This window comes from Crinia signifera, chromosome 7 (assembly GCF_055691185.1).
Source record: "Crinia signifera chromosome 7, ASM5569118v1, whole genome shotgun sequence".
NCBI classification, from domain to species: domain Eukaryota; kingdom Metazoa; phylum Chordata; class Amphibia; order Anura; family Myobatrachidae; genus Crinia; species Crinia signifera.
This window is the reverse complement of record NC_139223.1, coordinates 13,089,702-13,111,080: the sequence shown is the minus strand read 5'-3', so window position 1 is coordinate 13,111,080 and position 21,379 is coordinate 13,089,702. Positions and strand designations below refer to the sequence as shown.

At 47.4% G+C, this 21,379-nt stretch overlaps 1 protein-coding gene across 2 annotated transcripts in view; it reads right to left on the bottom strand.

Moving 5' to 3' along the window:
* LOC146021367 (uncharacterized) overlaps window positions 1-21,177 on the bottom strand; it is a 41,445-nt gene extending 20,268 nt beyond the window's left edge. Inside the window, exons 1-3 of one of the 2 annotated variants that reach the window (XM_083155153.1) lie at window positions 21,043-21,177; window positions 15,547-15,624; window positions 1,679-1,984 (exon numbers count right to left, since the gene is read on the bottom strand). In XM_083155153.1, the coding sequence (XP_083011279.1) occupies window positions 1,679-1,984; window positions 15,547-15,624; window positions 21,043-21,079 (421 nt within the window). In that variant the 5' untranslated portion in view covers window positions 21,080-21,177. The remainder of the gene's footprint in view (window positions 1-1,678; window positions 1,985-15,546; window positions 15,625-21,042) is intronic. The other variant, XM_083155154.1, reaches the window with a different exon arrangement.
* Window positions 21,178-21,379: the final 202 nt, after the last annotated feature.

Sequence of the window (21,379 nt, the reverse complement as noted above, 5' to 3'; positions counted from 1 at the left end):
AAATGTGAGTTAGTAATGACTGCACCTATGCACCAGCTAGGTGGTCTGGGAATGTTAGTTAATAAGGGCTACACCTGTGCACCAGCTAGGGTGTCTGGGAATGTTAGTTAATAAGGGCTACACCTGTGCACCAGCTAGGGGCTCTGGAAACCGTGAACTGTAGGTAGATCCCAATGACCAGTTTCCCTTATTGCAAGCAGTGGTTGCTAAATAGTTTTGGCATATCAGTTGGTGTCCAGAGATCACAGCGTGGTAGTAACTGAAGTGTCATCGCTAATGACCACCAGTGCATATACTGTACATGGTTCTTTCTATGCTGGCGGGTCACACTGTTCGGTTGCAGGGGTCCTGTGCTTCCCCTTCATTCATGCACAACTTGTAAAGCCCAATAAGGTTAGTTGCTACACCCCCAAACACTTTAATAGCACAGGAGATTTTATGGGTAAAGACAAATATTTCGGTACTTGTTTCCTAGCACGGCCACAACGATCATAATCGCGGTCATCGGGGGTAAAATCGGGGCCATCGCGGGCATCGCATGCGCAAAAAAATCGGGTGCGATGGGCCAGACGCGATGCCCACGATTTCCCCATAGAGAACAATGTTAAATGCCTCAATTTACCCGCGATGACCCCGATTTCCCATAGGAAACAATGTGAAATGGATCAATTTACCCAAATTATCTTAGGGAACAATGGTAAATGGCCCAAAAACACCCCTGAACATTAAATTGTCCCCCCAAAAGTACTATACGCCACCGAGCCCGCGAGCGCAGCGAGCCCGCGAGGGGCGGTGGTACGCGTCCTCCGACCTTTTCATACCCCCACTATCCACGTCGGCGTGGAGTTGAGAATAGAATAGTGTGGCGAGCGCAGCGAGCCACCGCGCCCGAAGCGTGGCGAGCGCAGCGAGCCCCGCGAGGGGACGCGGATACCTTCACAGTTATACGCGTCCCCTCGCGGGCTTCCCAGGTGTCCATGGCGACGCGGACACCTGTGAAGCCCGCGAAGGGACGCGTTTACCTGTGAAGGTATCCGCGTGCGCTCGCCACGCTTCGGGCTCGGTGGCTCGCTGCGCTCGCCACACTATTCTATTCTCAACTCCACGCCGACGTGGATAGTGGGGGTATGAAAAGGTCGGAGGACGCGTACCGACGCCCCTCGCGGGCTCGCTGCGCTCGCCACGCTTCGGGTTCACGTTGATCGCGGGGTGGCGTAAACTACTTTTGGGGGGACATTTCACTGCTCAGGGTTTTTTTTTGGGGTTTCTGGCCCATTTACCATTCTTCCCTATGCTGATTTGGGTAAATTGACCCATTTAACATTGTTTCCTATGGGAAATCGGGGTCATCGCGGGTAAATTGAGGCATTTAACATTGTTCCCTATGGGGAAATCGCGGCCATCGCGGGTGGACCATTTAAGCATTTTTAGGCGCACACGACGCGACCGGCCCGATTTTTAACTGTTTTCAATGCATTTCAATGGAAAAATCGGGGGCATCGCGTCGGTCGCGTCGCAGGCCACTAAAATTACCCCCGATGGCCGTGATTTGTGGCCGTGCTAGGAAACAAGTACCAATATTTCTTGTATATTTTGTTGAAATTAAGGACATACTGTTTGCTCATTTTCTATACAGAGTTGCATAGATCCATATATATGAATATAAGATTATTCTCACCAAGTTCCCTTTTAAGCTCCACACTGGTCTGACGATCAATATCTTCTAACACGCGCACAATTATATCAGGTGCCTCTTGAATGGTGCAATGTTTGATAATACAATCAAGCACGTCTGGTCGATCTTTGCCTTCTAACTCACTTAACGGGATTGCGTTATTATAACCTGGTACCACACCAGGGTCACGAAGTCTTCCTACGAATTTCTTAAAGGAATCCTTCTCAAGCTTTTCCAGATTGCTCAGCAAAATCCACTTTATTTCCCCTTTTGCAGCAGCTTGGTAACTGTGAGGAGTCTTCGGTTCTTCTGATAAGAACATATAAATACACATAAATGAATTGGACAATGTTACAGGCTGAAAGAAAAAAAACCCGACAAGATTTTGGGCGGCTGTTGGGTTGCATATTCATTTGTTTTTTCCATTTTACTCACCACACTCTTGACTAATCCGATTTAATATTCACATCATGTAAAGCATTAACATGTTAATTTGATGCCTTTATCTTGTAGCAATAAAATTGTGACAGACGGGATAAATAGTTTCTTGTTAGAAACATATGTTGAACACTATTAAATGTACATGGTTCTTCCTGTTCTGGTAGATCACAGTGTTAGGTTACGGGGGTCCTATGATGATACCCCGTCATTCATGCTCAACTTTTACCACCCATCAAGAAGCCATTAAGATAAAATAGGTCTTAAAATGTAGGACACTAGTCAGGACTCCAGTGCAGATTGCCTCCATCATACCACATCTGCACTCTAGAACAATATATTCATGATTTGTTAGAACAAGACACAAAAACTTTTACTGTATTTGCAAGATTGCTCTCCTACCTGTCCTCAGTATAACAATCGCTACCATTATAGCAGACAGTAACCTGTATAAATGTATGTCTCCCTCTTACAGTACGCACAGCCTACTTCGCAAGTACAGCCGCCACCTTCCAAGCTATTATCAGCCTGTGCCCTTAATATAATAGCTTGAGTGCCCACGGCCCAGTACACTAGCACAGTGGCGTAAGTTTACAACAGAGGCCCGGAGGCGAAAATGTGATGTTGCCCCCCCCCCCCCCCCACACACACACACACACACACAAAAAACCCTGCATACTTAAAACTATTGGTTAGCCATCCCAATATGCAGACACACCCCCATAGGCACATACACACATATATACACACCCACACACACACACAGCCACACACATATATACACTGCCACATACATCGCATGTATACACACAGATACATATGCACATACATCCACATGTATGCACACAGCAACATACACATATGTATACACACAACAACACACACATGTATACACACAGCCACACACAGCAACATACACACATATGTATACACACAACCACACACACACACATATACACACAGCCACACACACATGTATACACACAACTGCATATGCACATACACCCACATGAATACACACAGCAACATACATATATGTATGCACACACAACAACACACACATGTATACACACAGCAACATACACACATATGTGTACACACCCACATGAATACACACAGCAACATACACATATGTATACACACAACCACACACACATGTATACACACAACTACATATGCACATACACACACCTCTGTAAATACACAGCCACATATGCACAATCAGCCAATATATGCACACAAAGCAACACATGCAGGGGCAGGCTGGGCCGGGGGGCAGGGTGCCATGTGCCCCCCAGGCCGCTCTGGCACGAGTGCTGCGGGCCGCGGCCGCGGCCGCCTTACCTACGTTGCACTGCCGGCGGCCATGTTTCTGTAGTCTTTAAAAACATGTCTGCAGGCTGCGGCTACAGAAACATGGCTGCCGGCCTCCACAGCTACGTGGAGGAGGGCCCGGGCCGGCAGCCTATTCCCTCTGACCACCCAGCACTTGCAGACGCTGGGTGTGGACGTCATGACAATGACGCCTCCCACCCACGCGTCTCTGCAGACAGTGCAGAGAAAGGAAGCAGGCAGGCACGCACGGCACGCTGGACTGAGTCTGGACGTATCGGGGGACTGATCTGTGGCTGCAGCAGGATAAATTCAGTAAGTGACAATCAAACTCACTGAGGTGTCCTGCGGTAATGGCATTACTTTTATATTATACAGGAAGAGCAGCCTGTGGTGTCATAGCATTATTATTATTATACAGGGGGAGCAGCCTGTGGTGTCAGGGCATAATGCCATGACACCACAGGCTGCTCCCCCTGTATAATAATAATGCCATGACACCACAGGCTGCCCCCCCTGTATAATATAAAAGTAATGCCATGACACCACAGGCTGATTCCCCCTATATAATAATAATAATGCCATGACACCACAGGCTGCTCCCCCTGTATAATAATTTATGTGTCATGGCATTACTTTTATTATATTATACAGGGGGAGCAGCCTGTGGTGTCGTGGCATTACTTTTATATTATACAGGGGGAGCAGCCTGTGGTGTCATGGCATTATTATTATTATACAGGGGGAGCAGCCTATGGTATCATGGCATAATGACACCACAGGTCGCTCCCCCTGTATAATAATAATGCCATGACACCACAGGCTGCTACCCCTGTATAATATAAAAGTAATGCCACGGCACCACAGGCTGCTCCACCTGTATAATATAATAATAGTAATGCCATGACACAAATTATGATACAGGGGGAGCAGCCTGTGGTGTCATGGCATTATTATTATACAGAGGTTGCAGCCTGTGGTGTCATGGCATTACTTTTATATTATACAGGGGGAGCAGCCTGTGGTGTCATGGCATAATTATTATAAAGAGGGAGCAGCCTGTGGTGTCATGGCACTACTTTTATATTATACAGGGGGAGCAGCCTGTGGTGTCATGGCATTATTATTATTATTATACAGGGGGAGCAGCCTGTGGTGTCATGGCATTATTGTATAATATAATGCCATGACACCACAGGCTACTCCCCCTGTATAATAATAATGTCATGACAATACAGGCTGCTCCCCCTGTATAATATAAAAGTAATGCCATGACACCACAGGCTGCTCCCCCTGTATAATATAATAATAGTAATGCCATGACAAAAATTATTATACAGGGGGAGCAGCCTGTGGTGCCATGGCATTATTGTATAATAATAATGCCATGACACCACAGGCTGCTCCCCCTGTATAATAATAATGCCATGACACCACAGGCTGCTCCCTCTATATAATAATAATGCCATGACACCACAGGCTGTTCTCCTTGTATAATAATTTGTGTCATGGCATTACTATTATTATATTATACAGGGGGAGAAGCCTGTGGTGTTCTGTCTTTTACGCAATGGAGCAGCCTGTGGTGTCCTGTTATGATTATAACACGGGGAGCAGCCCGTTGTGTCCTATTATACAGGGGGAGCAGCCTGTGGGGGTCTTTATATTATACAGGGGAGCAGCCGGTGGGGTCCTACTTATGGGCCAGTGCTCTGGATTTGCCCCCCAGGCTAAAAGTTGCCAGCCAGCCCCTGAACACATGCATATAAACATAGACCTATATAGATGTACACACTACACATAAATAGTTTAACAAACACTTCTACAACTGCCCCCTCTCACCTATAAAAGAAGCATCCGTCCATACTGTAGTGTAGCATGAGTCAGAAGATTGTGTGGGAGCCGGAGGTGAAGAAGAGCTGGATGGGCTGCAGGACAGGTCTGTCAATAGGAGGCAGGGGCAGGCAGGAAGTCCCGCCTCCTCTTCTCACAGAGATCGTGGAGCAGTGCTGCCTGCTATCAATGCAGCACTGCTCCGATATAGTATTCTTGCCGGTGCGCAGGGGGTGGCGTTTATCAGAGGCAATGGATGTCAGGCCGCTGAGTGTCCCCTTCAAACGTGGCACCCGGCGGCAAATGACTCCATTGCCTCCGAGACTTCCGCCACTGCACTAGCATCTGGTAATGAATCTTTCCCACATGGCTCCTAGGAGTCCCCTAGATTATCTATGGGCAGGGGTGGATTGAGATGTAAAACCAGCCCTCGTGGAGTAGTGTATGCCTCCTCATACAGCCCAATTCTGAGTTGGACACAGTTGCAGCCGCCCTTGTGCCTTTTCCTGTAATTGTGTCTGCAACTTTATGATAATTCCACTCCAATGCCCACCCCTGGTGTCACGGGTGGACTGGGAATTTAAAGTGGCCCTGGAAATATTTCCAAAAAGTGTCCCCCTTACACACCAACATTGCCAGTCTGCCACCTTCTTCCCACCACAACATACCACTCTCCACCACTTGGCTAGGGCCACACATAGGATTTTAGCAGGTCCCGTTCAACGGGATCTTTTTGTTAGGAAGGAGAATACACATATGCGGCGGCCCCACACCCATCGGGTGTTTCTGCAGCATGCTGCGGTTCAGCAGGTTGGCCAGATTACAACACACACACAAACATTTCAATGCACAGATGGAGCTGCTCTCATTTGAGTGGCTCCCGGCACGCCGATCGCCATCTTCTGCTGGCGAATGGGACACGCGCACGTCCGACACGCTCGCGTGCCCCATTCTCAGCAAAAAGACGCACAAGCGTGTGAGATGCTAGCGCAGGGGTGGCCAACCCATCTGAGACAAAGAGTCGCAACCATTAAAAAATGGGTGTGGCCTAGCTCCCAGAATGCCACGCCCCATTTATAAATGGGTTGTGGCCTATATACAAATCGAGCCAGTTTCATCTATCCGACCAGAGCACCATATCCTTCTGTCTTGGTGCGCCGATTGATGAGAATGGGATGCGTGTGCATGTGAGACAATCGCATGTCCCCGTCTCGTCAACCATTTCGCCAAGATGGAAAGATGTGGTGCACCGGCCGGATAGATAAAACTGGCCTCATCTGTATATTATCTTATGTGTATATATATAATATATATATATATATACATATACATATATACACACACACACACACACACACACACACACACACACACACACACACACAGTATATATGTATATATATTGTATGTTTTTATATTGAGGTTCAATACATACTGTGTGTGAGTGTGTGTGTGTGTGTGTGTATATATATATATATATATATATATATATATATATATACAGGGGGGGTGGGCGGCACTCACGCGGATTTGCACAAATAAAGCACTACCAGACAGGTAATGAAGTCGACGTTTCGGACGTCACTCCTTTATCTCGTCTTGATAAAGGAGTGACGTCCGAAACATCGACTTCATTATCTGTCTGGTAGTGCTTTATTTGTGCAAATCCGCGTGAGTGCCGCCCACCCCCCCTGTATCCATTTGTTTGGCAGCTGCACCCCGGTTATTGGACTTATTGGATTACGGAGTGCCAGTCATCCCCCCCATATATATATATATATATATATATATATATATATATATATATATATACATATAGAAGATAACGATCAGGCGGCACTCTCGGAGTTTGATGAAAAAACAAGTGAGGTTTATTACTCCAACATGTTTCGGGCTATTGCCCGTCCTCAGGGAACAACCAAATACACTCTGTGATACAAATATATAGTGCAGTGCAAAATGAAAAAGCAACACCCCCTTCCGGTAAATTCGCGCCATATGTCACTTACCCGCGGCTTCCCCAGCCTGTGTCTCCCTCAAATCCGCGTGAGTGCCGCCCACCCCCCCTGTATCCATTTGTTTGGCAGCTGCACCCCGGTTATTGGACTTATTGGATTACGGAGTGCCAGTCATCCCCCCCATATATATATATATATATATATATATATATATATATATATACATACATATACATACATACACATACACACACACACACACACACACACATACAAACAAACAGTATGTAGTGTTCCCGTTAGGCTTCTTTCGCAGGACGCTGCGCCCTGCCCCTTTAAATCCTGCTAAATTCCGCCCTGCCCTTTTTGGCCCGCCCTGCGCCCTGCATAGTAATAGGCGCTGCAACTATTGTCTTCCCGGCAGTGACACTCGGCTCAGCTCCGTCCTGTCCTGTGTCCAGCTCTTCTGGGCAGCATGCACCCTCCCCCCTTGCAAGAGGTGAGCCGTGTGTCAGCGCGACGGGGGAGGGTGCATGCTGCCCAGAAGATTGCATCTAGTTCAAAATGGACGCTGCTTTAGCACATCGCATACATTTTTTAACTAGATGCGATGTGATCTAGTTCGAAATGCATCGAGCACATCGCTCCATGTATGGGCACCTTAAACTGAATTTTGGCTGATTCATTGTGGCATAATGTTTAAGGGGCAAGTATAAGGGGGTCTACTATTGTGTTGCATAATGTACATAAGAGAACATGTACATAATGTACATAAGAGAACATAATGTACATAAGAGCACACTACACTCAAGGACACGTCCCATTTTAGGTGGCCTTCGGCGCGCACATCACCCCAGCCTTCACTTTTAGATACCCCCACTTTAAAATTTCCACTTCGACCACTGTCTATATAGATATATATCTATCGCATCGTTTTGCCCTTTAAAATTAAAATGTGCCTTCCTGACTGAAAAATGTGCCCTCCCCGTGGTCAGCACCCTGCCCTAAAAAATTTCTAGAGTGAACACTAAGTATGTATTGTACCTCAATATAAAAACACACACACATACATACATACATATATATATATATATATATATATATATATATATATATATATATATATATATATACACACATACATACAGAATCGGGACATCTGTCAGAATGAACTTAGGTCTACAGTCATTCGGTCGACCCCACTAGGTCGACTGGCAGGAAGGTCGACCTGACTTAAGGTCGACATGGGCCAAGGTCGACATGACTTAAGGTCAAATTTGCATAAAGGTCGACATGAGGAAGGTCGACTGGTCATAAGGTTGACATGGGTTTTTCACTGTTTTTTTATCCGAATGTCGACACAGTCGACATGGACACAGTTGGCAATGAGAATCGGACCCTCGCATCGCTCGCTTCGCTCGCGATGCTTCGGGCACGGTGCCTCGCTGCGATCGGCACACTATTTTATTCTCCCACCGCGCCCTAGTGGTAGATGAAATACCACCTGTCGGCACATGTCGGCTCAAAAAACAGTGAAAAACCCATGTCGACCTTATGACCAGTCGACCTTCCTCATGTCGACCTTTATGCAAATTCGACCTTAAGTCATGTCGACCTTGGCCCATGTCGACCTTAAGTCAGGTCGACCTTCCTGCCAGTCAACATAGTGGGGTCGACCTAATGACTGTAGACCTAAGTTCATTCAAATAGATGACCGCTTCCCATACATACATACATACATACAGTATGTATTGTACCCGCTCAATGTTAAAAATAATACATTTTAGAAAGGGCCCTGCTTACCACCGTGGTGGGCAGCCAGAGATCAGGATGGCAGGCAGAGCGGGAGCAGGAGCCGAACACACAGGGAGTATAATTGAACTGCGCTGGAGATGCTGTCTCCAGCGTCCTCCTAGCGTGAGAGCGCATGCGCCGGATCAGCGCTGCCGGGCCGCGGCTGCATAAGGAGTGACCCGGCGCATGCGCTCTCGCGGTAGGAGGAAGCTGGTAGCAGCAGCAGCATCTCCAGCGCCAATAATATAGTCACTGTCACTCCTTATGCGGCCGCGGCGCTGTGCACGCCAGAGCCGCAAAAAAAGGGGAGAAGAGCCGCATGCGGCTCGAGAGCCGCGGGTTGGCCACCCCTGTGCTAGCGCATCCACGTCCTCCCGTGTGCCAGCTGCCAGCGGTTGGCGCCCCAGTGGAAACGATAAGAACGGCCACATCTGTATGTGCTTACACAGTGCGGTTGTGAGAGAAGGGTTTGGAGACCCGCACCATAAATTGAAATGTGTGTAATAATTGTGGATGGATATTAATCACCCCAGGCAGGAGTCTTATACAAATATCTCTCCTGACTGGTTTAGGTTGCTGTCCCCTGATTTATAGTTACACAATGAAAAAATAGAAAGAAAAGAAATCAGTTTAAATTAGGACGCACTCCTCACCCACCTGGTCCCTTGCGGACTGTCAATAAAAAATATTTTTACCAATATCTAGGTGTATATTTTATTAGTAATAAGCTTGGTTTGACTTAACCGGTCATTAAATATTTGTATTTATACAATTGTATTAATTATAGACCTTTATAGAATAATTCCCTGTACCAGGGATATCATAGTAGCGAAGAATATTAAAATCAAGTGAAAGTATAAGAAAAGTGAAGAATATTAAAGATTAAAATCGGTATGTGTAATATGTAGCTTGATGACGTTGATTATTGTGTTGCTCTCAAAAGCTAACACTTATTTATGCTTTGAAGCCCGTGTTCCTTAATACCCTGATAAGTATAGGGTGATGCTGTTGTCTGTTGTCTCGTGATGCATATGGGTATCACTGCCTATATGCACGATGTTCTTGCGTGATGCCACTGATTAGGTAACCTTGGTGCCCGGAGGCAGAGTTATTTGCCGTACAGCCCAACACCCTGTCCCCAAATGAGATGGTGTTGGTCACAATTAAGGTTCTCTCACCAGGTTAATTGTATACACACGTGACCTCTTAATTTAGTGACACTGTGTGTCTACTAGAGGATTTTATATTTAGCAAAAAAATCTTTGCTGATAAACGTGGCCGTTAGCAGTGATACTTTTATTAGAACAAAGCTGCTGAGCACAGTAAATAGCAGTGTTGTACCTTATAAATGCACTAGGGTTCGTGCCAATTCGATGTTATTCAAGTCCGTTAGTACCAGTCATTAAGCAGTTTAAATATACGCTGGGAATGTACTCACAGCATTGAGGGGGTATTGCGGTTAATTGTCAACACGACTGGATGTTATTTTGCGGCGATATCATATGCCATGTAGTTTGATCCCAAACCTGTGTACGGCATCCCTTAGTATCAGAACTATACTTTATTCCTTATCCCCCTATATAGTGCTGTGGTGAGCTGGCTCCCATTCATATATTGGCGTATATTTACAGAACAGTCTCCATACTGATCTTTATGTGTACACACCAGGCGATATTCAGACTGTTGGCACTGGATATTTGCACAGTTTATATATGTGTTGGGGATATAATCATAGCACTAGGTGGGTGTTGCAGTTCATAATCAACAGGGAATAACGCTATTTTCCGGGAATATTTATGCCTTATGGTTTGATCCCCAAACCTATGTATGGCGTCCCATATGTTAATAGTGGCGTTTATTCCGTGTCCTTCTATATGATGCTATGATGAATAAACTCCCACCTCAAAACTGGCGTGTGTTTAATAAACAATCTCCGTACTGGTGTTTGTGTATACACACTAGGCAATGTTCAGATTGGATATCTCATATCCACATCTGCCGTGTTAACAGTGCCTCTGATGTTATACTGACGTGTCTTATATTTGTATGAGCATTCAATGTGCTGCTGGCAAACGTGTGCCCTGCAGAACTATAGGCAGGTCCCAGTGGTGATGTTTCAATTTATTCACAATTCACAATCAGAATATACATATACATTCGGAGATACTGGGATTAGCCACACTTTTCCAACTTTATTTTAATGTGATGGCACATTCAGAGTTAAACAGATGCTTCAGTACTTGTATGATGTACCGCAAAGTCATTAGCTGGTCCCATCCATTTAATGCTACATACAGTATACAGACCACGCGATGATTGTACCAATTTTAGAATGCAATAATTTTTCAGACTCCTGATAACTTATGCGGCGTCTACTGCCGTCTAACTGAGTGCATGTATTTGAAGTACATGCGCACGCTTCTTATTCCTGCTATTATTTATACTTGTCTGCGGAGTTTTATAGTTGCACAGCGGGAGTGTGCCTAAATAACGGTTTGCACTCCCTATTTCCCCTTAGTAAGTCAGCCAGAGATCAAGTCTCCTTGGCTAGCGTGCGCTACCGTCCGGTAGCGTTTCAGTTATAGACTGGCTCGCTGCTTAAATTTACACATGCATTGTATTATCACACAGACATAACAGTTATTAACAGGCTACAAATTGCTACATATTACACTGGAGAATGCCAATGCGCATTTCGCTATCTAGCTTTTTCAAGGCGTTACCCTAGGTATCTGGCCCGCCTATCCTTTGCCCTATTTATGGGATTTAGCCCTAAATAGGCGTTCTATGGTTTTGACCAATCATGGTCCAGCCTTCTATTTTCAAACTGAATAGGGCACCTTCATTGGTCACAGTTTCGTGTAAGGGATACGTGCGGAGTTTATTTATTTACTTGTGACAGTACGCTTGTATCATGTAAATCCACTATTCTTTTTATATGCATGATATATGATCGCATCGAGATTAATAAATAAGTACATCCAGCATTAAATACATTTAACGATAGTCCAGTAATATTACGGTAGTTCAAATTGTTGGCCCAAAAAAGAAAGGATTCATTGTATTAATGGGTTAGTTGGTATTAGTGTTTTAAACCACTTGGTATAAGTTCTTCTAATTGATAAATAAAGTTAAAGGTTTTTATACTGTAATAATCACCACTGTATGTGTACAGTATAAATATTTTATTTTTACACTGAGCAGTACTTATACGTAATACTATATTGTGTTGCCTATGTGGCATAAATTAATACTATTGTTTAGAAAGATTGAATGAAATGAATAGTGCAAAAGATATATAAAAATTCAAAAACAAATGGGGGTGATAACACGTGTCAATAGAATTTGTGGTGTTTATTTATTACAACTTGTGTATTGTGAGAAAACAATTTTTTTTAAATTTTATACGCATGGCTTTGATATTGCCAAGCCGTGTCCTCATGAGTAAAATAAGATACAGTCCTTGGCTGTTATCTAGAAATAAAAAAATCAATTAGAAGAACGTATACCAAGTGGTTTAAAACACTAATACCAACTAACCCATTAATACAATGAATCCTTTCTTTTTTGGGCCAACAATTTGAACTACCGTAATATTACTGGACTATCGTTAAATGTATTTAATGCTGGATGTACTTATTTATTAATCTCGATGCGATCATATATCATGCATATAAAAAGAATAGTGGATTTACATGATACAAGCGTACTGTCACAAGTAAATAAATAAACTCCGCACGTATCCCTTACACGAAACTGTGACCAATGAAGGTGCCCTATTCAGTTTGAAAATAGAAGGCTGGACCATGATTGGTCAAAACCATAGAACGCCTATTTAGGGCTAAATCCCATAAATAGGGCAAAGGATAGGCGGGCCAGATACCTAGGGTAACGCCTTGAAAAAGCTAGATAGCGAAATGCGCATTGGCATTCTCCAGTGTAATATGTAGCAATTTGTAGCCTGTTAATAACTGTTATGTCTGTGTGATAATACAATGCATGTGTAAATTTAAGCAGCGAGCCAGTCTATAACTGAAACGCTACCGGACGGTAGCGCACGCTAGCCAAGGAGACTTGATCTCTGGCTGACTTACTAAGGGGAAATAGGGAGTGCAAACCGTTATTTAGGCACACTCCCGCTGTGCAACTATAAAACTCCGCAGACAAGTATAAATAATAGCAGGAATAAGAAGCGTGCGCATGTACTTCAAATACATGCACTCAGTTAGACGGCAGTAGACGCCGCATAAGTTATCAGGAGTCTGAAAAATTATTGCATTCTAAAATTGGTACAATCATCGCGTGGTCTGTATACTGTATGTAGCATTAAATGGATGGGACCAGCTAATGACTTTGCGGTACATCATACAAGTACTGAAGCATCTGTTTAACTCTGAATGTGCCATCACATTAAAATAAAGTTGGAAAAGTGTGGCTAATCCCAGTATCTCCGAATGTATATGTATATTCTGATTGTGAATTGTGAATAAATTGAAACATCACCACTGGGACCTGCCTATAGTTCTGCAGGGCACACGTTTGCCAGCAGCACATTGAATGCTCATACAAATATAAGACACGTCAGTATAACATCAGAGGCTAACATATGAGATATCCAATCTGAACATTGCCTAGTGTGTATACACAAACACCAGTACGGAGATTGTTTATTAAACACCCGCCAGTTTTGAGGTGGGAGTTTATTCATCATAGCATCATATAGAAGGACACGGAATAAACGCCACTATTAACATATGGGACGCCATACATAGGTTTGGGGATCAAACCATAAGGCATAAATATTCCCGGAAAATAGCGTTATTCCCTGTTGATTATGAACTGCAACACCCACCTAGTGCTATGATTATATCCCCAACACATATATAAACTGTGCAAATATCCAGTGCCAACAGTCTGAATATCGCCTGGTGTGTACACATAAAGATCAGTACGGAGACTGTTCTGTAAATATACGCCAATATATGAATGGGAGCCAGCTCACCACAGCACTATATAGGGGGATAAGGAATAAAGTATAGTTCTGATACTAAGGGATGCCGTACACAGGTTTGGGATCAAACTACATGGCATATGATATCGCCGCAAAATAACATCCAGTCGTGTTGAAAATTAACCGCAATACCCCCTCAATGCTGTGAGTACATTCCCAGCGTATATTTAAACTGCTTAATGACTGGTACTAACAGACTTGAATAACATCGAATTGGCACGAACCCTAGTGCATTTATAAGGTACAACACTGCTATTTACTGTGCTCAGCAGCTTTGTTCTAATAAAAGTATCACTGCTAACGGCCACGTTTATCAGCAAAGATTTTTTTGCTAAATATAAAATCTTCTAGTAGACACACAGTGTCACTAAATTAAGAGGTCACGTGTGTATACAATTAACCTGGTGAGAGAACCTTAATTGTGACCAACACCATCTCATTTGGGGACAGGGTGTTGGGCTGTACGGCAAATAACTCTGCCTCCGGGCACCAAGGTTACCTAATCAGTGGCATCACGCAAGAATATCGTGCATATAGGCAGTGATACCCATATGCATCACGAGACAACAGACAACAGCATCACCCTATACTTATCAGGGTATTAAGGAACACGGGCTTCAAAGCATAAATAAGTGTTAGCTTTTGAGAGCAACACAATAATCAACGTCATCAAGCTACATATTACACATACCGATTTTAATCTTTAATATTCTTCACTTTTCTTATACTTTCACTTGATTTTAATATTCTTCGCTACTATGATATCCCTGGTACAGGGAATTATTCTATAAAGGTCTATAATTAATAAAATTGTATAAATACAAATATTTAATGACCGGTTAAGTCAAACCAAGCTTATTACTAATAAAATATACACCTAGATATAGGTAAAAATATTTTTTTATTGACAGTCCGCAAGGGACCAGGTGGGTGAGGAGTGCGTCCTAATTTAAACTGATTTCTTTTCTTTCTATTTTTTCACAGTGCGGTTGTGCCACAAACCCTGCTACCGCGGAAATACTGCCAAAAACTGGTACTGTACATCCGGTGTGAACCCAATAAGGTGCATTCTGCCAAACTGGTCCTGTTCTACTTCATTCTGCAAAACACACGCTATGTGGGCCCTAGCCAAAAACACCCACATCACCAGTCTGTCACTCTCCATCCTCTCACGTCCGCAGACGGGACCCCCCCCCCCCATATTGTAAAGTATGTATACACAATTTGTGTACTCCTGCGATGCCATACTGCCATCGCCCCTGCATGTGTATGAACTCGCCGATGCAGGGTCCCATTGCCCATTGGATCAGCAGCTGACACATTGTTCTGATGTGCCAGTCTAGTCTTCGCAATATAATCGCACTGATAAGGTGTACACACTACGCCGGCTCTGATGTCACACTCAGTATGAAGACACACCTGCCACTGTAACACTGGGAGAGATGCCGGATTGTATTGTAGACAGGAAAGCACTGCAGTCCTCACAGAAGCACAGTGCTACTTACCTTTAGTTTGCCGGAGTTCTTGATGGTCCATCTTGCACACAGTAAGTTCCACACCTTCCCCTGGAAAAATGACAACACCTGAGTGTGCAAAAAAAATAAACCTATATTTCATGTATATGAAATGTCACATCATTTTACAGCAGGGGTGGGCAATAAGTGGTCCTCAAGCTCCTTACAGCCTACACAACCCTAGTATCACACTGTACAATGAAAAACTTTCCTTCTGTACCTCTTAACCCTATTATCACCCCTGGTAGTTTTTGAGTTGGTCACACCCCACCTTCTATATTATTTATATAGTAACAACACAATTATACAGATAGGTCTACTTAATCTAGCCTCCCTGCACGTAGAAATGTCTTTTTACCATTAAAAATGCATCTTATTCACATCCCTATGCAAATAGTACACACAAGCAGCTTCTGCGGAGTAAAGCGATTTGCTCTATATTTGCCTATATTCTGTGTACTGTGCCTGTAGCTGGATATAACATGCTACACCAGTGTTTTCCTAGAAAACGGAGCTCCGATAGACCGGTTAGCGTTCTTAAGCTGGGCATCTTCCACTACGTGGCATACTGAGGCAATATGTAGGTTGGTTTTTGTGGTTTGTTTTTTTACTGTACCTCAGCACCACATGAACCTGTCCTCCAGTGTACAACGGTGCTCCCCCCACCTGTCCTCCAGTGTACAACGGTGCTCCCCCCACCTGTCCTCCAGTGTACAACGGTGCTCACCACACCTGTCCTCCAGTGTACAACGGTGCTCCCACCACCTGTCCTCCAGTGTACATTGGTGCTCCCCCACCTGTCCTCCACTGTACATCAGTGCTCCACCCACCTGTCCTCCACTGTACATCAGTGCTCCAACCATTTGTCCTCCACTGTACCTCGGAGGCCCACCCACCTGTCCTCCACTGTACATCAGTGCTCCACCCACCTGTCCTCCACTGTACATTAGTGCTCCACCCACCTGTCCTCCACTGTACATCAGTGCTCCACCCACCTGTCCTCCACTGTACATCAGTGCTCCACCCACCTGTCCTCCACTGTACATCAGTGCTCCACCCACCTGTCCTCCACTGTACATCAGTGCTCCACCCACCTGTCCTCCACTGTACATCAGTGCTCCACCCACCTGTCCTCCAGTGTACATCAGTGCTCCAACCATTTGTCCTCCACTGTACCTCGGAGGCCCACCCACCTGTCCTCCACTGTACATCAGTGCTCCACCCACCTGTCCTCCACTGTACATCAGTGCTCTACCCACCTGTCCTCCACTGTACATCAGTGCTATACCCACCTGTCCTCCAATGTACCTCGGTGCCCCACCCACCTGTGCTCCACTGTACCTTGTCGCCCCACCCACCTGTGCTCCACTGTACCTCGGCGCCCCACCCACCTGTTCTCCACTGTACCTCGGTGCCCCACCCACCTGTGCTCCACTGTACCTCAGCGGCCCACCCACCTGTCCTCCAGTGTACCTCAGTGGCCCACCCACAGGTCTTCCCTACATGCACAACTATCCTCCGATGTAACTCAGACTCCCCCACATGCACACCTGTCCTCCCCTGTACCTAAGACCCCCCCCAACATACCTATCCTCCAGTGTACCTCAGCACCCCACCCACCTGTCCTCCAGTGAACGTCAGTGCCCCACCCACCTGTCCTCCAGTGTACCTCAGACCCCCACATTCACACCTGTCCTCCCATGTGCCTCATTCCCCTCCCCCTATCCTCCCATGTAGCAGACACCCACATGTACACCTATCCTCCCATGTACCATAGCCCCCCCCCACCACATGCACACATGTCCTCCCATGTACCTCAGCCCCCCCCCCCCCCCCCCACATACCTGTCCTCCACTGTACCTCAGTGCTCCACCCAACCCTTTCCTCCCTTGTACATTAGATAGTGTTCACGCTAGGCTGTTTTAACGAGGTGCTGCACCCTGCCCAATTTTTAAGGGAAAAAATGTTCCCTGTCCCTCTAGCAGCACCCTGCTAAAACAGCCTGCTGCCTGTCCCTGGCGGAAGCCCAGCGCCACCGTAGATGCCCTCCCCTTTTGGCAATGTCGACGGGTCCAGCAAGCCTACTTTCCTGATGGCGGCGGCCGGGCCCGCTCCCTTTTGTGACGTCGGCAGCTGGGCCCGCCCCTTTCATGATGTCACAACCCGGTCCCAACCCCCTTTGTGAGGCCGGCGGGCCCGGGCCCACCCACAACGGTGACGTCGGCGGGCCTGGTCCGCCCACTTTATGATGTCCCCGTGCAGCACCACCCTGCCCATTTCCTAGCAGGAACACTACATTAGACCCCCCCCATGTACCATAGCCCCCCTCCCCCACCTGTCTTCCCATGTACATTAGCCCCCTCCCTACATGCACACCTGTCCTCCGATATAACTCAGACCCCTCCCCCCATTCACACCTGTCCTCCCGTGTGCCTCATTCCCCTCCCCCCACATGCACACCTGTCCTCTCCTGTACCTCAGATCCCCCCACATACCTGTCCTCCAGTGTACCTCAAGGCCCCACCCACCTGTCCTCCAATGTACCCTAGTGCTCCACTCACACCTTTCCCCGTGTACATTAGACCCTCCCTCCACACATGTACACCTGTCCTCCCATGTACCATAGCTCCCCTACACACACACACACCTGTCCTCTCATGTACCTTAGCCCCCCTCCCTATATGCACACCTTTCCTCCCGTGTACCTCAGACCCCCCCCCCACATACCTGTCCTCCAGTGTACCTCATTTCCTCCCCCACATTCAAATCTGTTCTGCCGTGTACCTCATTCCCCTCCCCCACATGTACACCTGTCCTCAGACACCCCCCCCAGATACCTGTCCTCCAGTGTACCTCATTCCCCTCCCCCCAAATGTACACCTGTCCTCCCCTGTACCTCATTCCCCTCCCACCACATGTACACCTGTCCTCCCCTGTACCTCAGACCCCCCACCCACATACCTGTCCTCCAGTGTACCTCAGACCCCCCACATACCTGTCCTCCATTGTACCTCATTCCCCTCCCCCCACATGTACACCTGTCCTCCCCTGTACCTCAGAACCCCCCCACATACCTGTCCTCCCCTGTACCTCATTCCCATCCCCCCACATGTACACCTGTCCTCCCCTGTACCTCAGACCCCCCCCACATACCTGTCCTCCATTGTACCTCATTCCCCTCCCCCCACATGTACACCTGTCCTCCCCTGTACCTCAGAACCCCCCCACATACCTGTCCTCCAGTGTACCTCATTCCCCTCCCCCCACATGTACAAATGTCCTCCCCTGTACCTCATTCCCCTCCCACCACATGTATACCTGTCCTCCCCTGTACCTCAGACCCCCCCACCCACCTGTCCTCCAATGTACCCTAGTGCTCCACTCACACCTTTCCCCGTGTACATTAGACCCTCCCTCCCCACATGTACACCTGTCCTCCCATGTACCATAGCTCCCCTACACACACACACACCTGTCCTCTCATGTACCTTAGCCCCCCTCCCTATATGCACACCTTTCCTCCCGTGTACCTCAGACCCCCCCCCCACATACCTGTCCTCCAGTGTACCTCATTTCCTCCCCCACATTCAAATCTGTTCTGCCGTGTACCTCATTCCCCTCCCCCACATGTACACCTGTCCTCAGACACCCCCCCCAGATACCTGTCCTCCAGTGTACCTCATTCCCCTCCCCCCAAATGTACACCTGTCCTCCCCTGTACCTCATTCCCCTCCCACCACATGTACACCTGTCCTCCCCTGTACCTCAGACCCCCCCCCACATACCTGTCCTCCAGTGTACCTCAGACCCCCCACATACCTGTCCTCCATTGTACCTCATTCCCCTCCCCCCACATGTACACCTGTCCTCCCCTGTACCTCAGAACCCCCCCACATACCTGTCCTCCCCTGTACCTCATTCCCATCCCCCCACATGTACACCTGTCCTCCCCTGTACCTCAGACCCCCCCCACATACCTGTCCTCCATTGTACCTCATTCCCCTCCCCCCACATGTACACCTGTCCTCCCCTGTACCTCAGAACCCCCCCACATACCTGTCCTCCAGTGTACCTCATTCCCCTCCCCCCACATGTACAAATGTCCTCCCCTGTACCTCATTCCCCTCCCACCACATGTATACCTGTCCTCCCCTGTACCTCAGACCCCCCCACGTACCTGTCCTCCAGTGTACCTCAGACCCCCCACATACCTGTCCTCCATTGTACCTCATTCCCCTCCCCCCACATGTACACCTGTCCTCCCCTGTACCTCAGAACCCCCTCCCACATACCTGTCCTCCCCTGTACCTCATTCCCATCCCCCCACATGTACACCTGTCCTCCCCTGTACCTCAGACCCCCCCACATACCTGTCCTCCATTGTAACTCATTTCCCTCCCCCCACATGAACACCTGTCCTCCCCTGTACCTCATTCCCCTCCCCCACATGTACATCTGTCCTCCCCTGTACCTCAGACCCCCCTTCCCCACATACCTGCCCTCCAGTGTACCTCATTCCCCTCCCCCACATGTACACCTGTCCTCAGGACCCCCCACACATACCTGTCCTCCATTGTACCTCATTCCCCTCCCCCCACATGTACACCTGTCCTCCCCTGTACCTCAGAACCCCCCCACATACCTGTCCTCCAGTGTACCTCATTCCCCTCCCCCCACATGTACACCTGTCCTCCCCTGTACATTAGAACCCCCCCCACATACCTGTCCTCCAGTGTACCTCATTCCCCTCCCCCACATGTACACCTGTCCTCAGGACCCCCCACACATACCTGTCCTCCATTGTACCTCATTCCCCTCCCCCCACATGTACACCTGTCCTCCCCTGTACCTCAGAACCCCCCCACATACCTGTCCTCCAGTGTACCTCATTCCCCTCCCCCCACATGTACACCTGTCCTCCCCTGTACATTAGAACCCCCCCCACATACCTGTCCTCCCCTGTACCTCATTCCCCTCCCCCACATGTACACCTGTCCTCAGACCCCCCACATACCTGTCCTCCCCTGTACCTCATTATCCTCCCCCCACATGTACATCTGTCCTCCCCTGTACCTCAGACCCCCCCACATACCTGTCCTCCATTGTACCTCATTCCCCTCCCCTGTACCTCATTCCCCTCCCCCACATGTACACCCCCCCCCCCCACCTACCTGTCCTTCCCTGTACCTCATTCCCCTCCCCCACATGAGCCTCTCCAGGAGGGACACATTGCTCTGTTTCTGGACTTCCCTCTTCATTTATGATTACCATCACCTGTGTTTAACACCTTTCTTATCAATAAACCTGTTTAAAACAGGTGCTGGCAATCATTAATTGTGAGGAAAATCCAGAAGCAGATCAATGTGTCCCTCCTGGAGATGCTCATGTTGGGAGGTATGCATGTACACCTGTCCTCAGACACCCCCCACCTGTCCTCCCCTGTACTTCATTCCTCTCCCTCCCCCCTGGTTACGGTATATCATGCACCTGAATCTGCAGCAGCCGTCACTCGTTCTCCCGCCATAAACAAAATACACAGCTCTGCAGTGTTAGAAAGTGAAACCACGAGGCCAACAATAAAGTTCGAACGCCAGACAATTTCCTGCCGGTCACTCTATTGGCTGCCTGACTGTCACAGGGCTGTCACTGTATCCCGAGCTATGCGCGCTCCAGACAGCACCGTCTCTGTATGCGCGCGCTTTCCTCACCTGGCCGGCTGCAGCGTCTAGTCTTGGGCAAGACGATTCGTTGGAATGAGTTGAGCCGCACGGCTCAGCTCAGTTCAGTGTGTTGAAACAGTGACACGGCTCTTGAGTCACTTCTC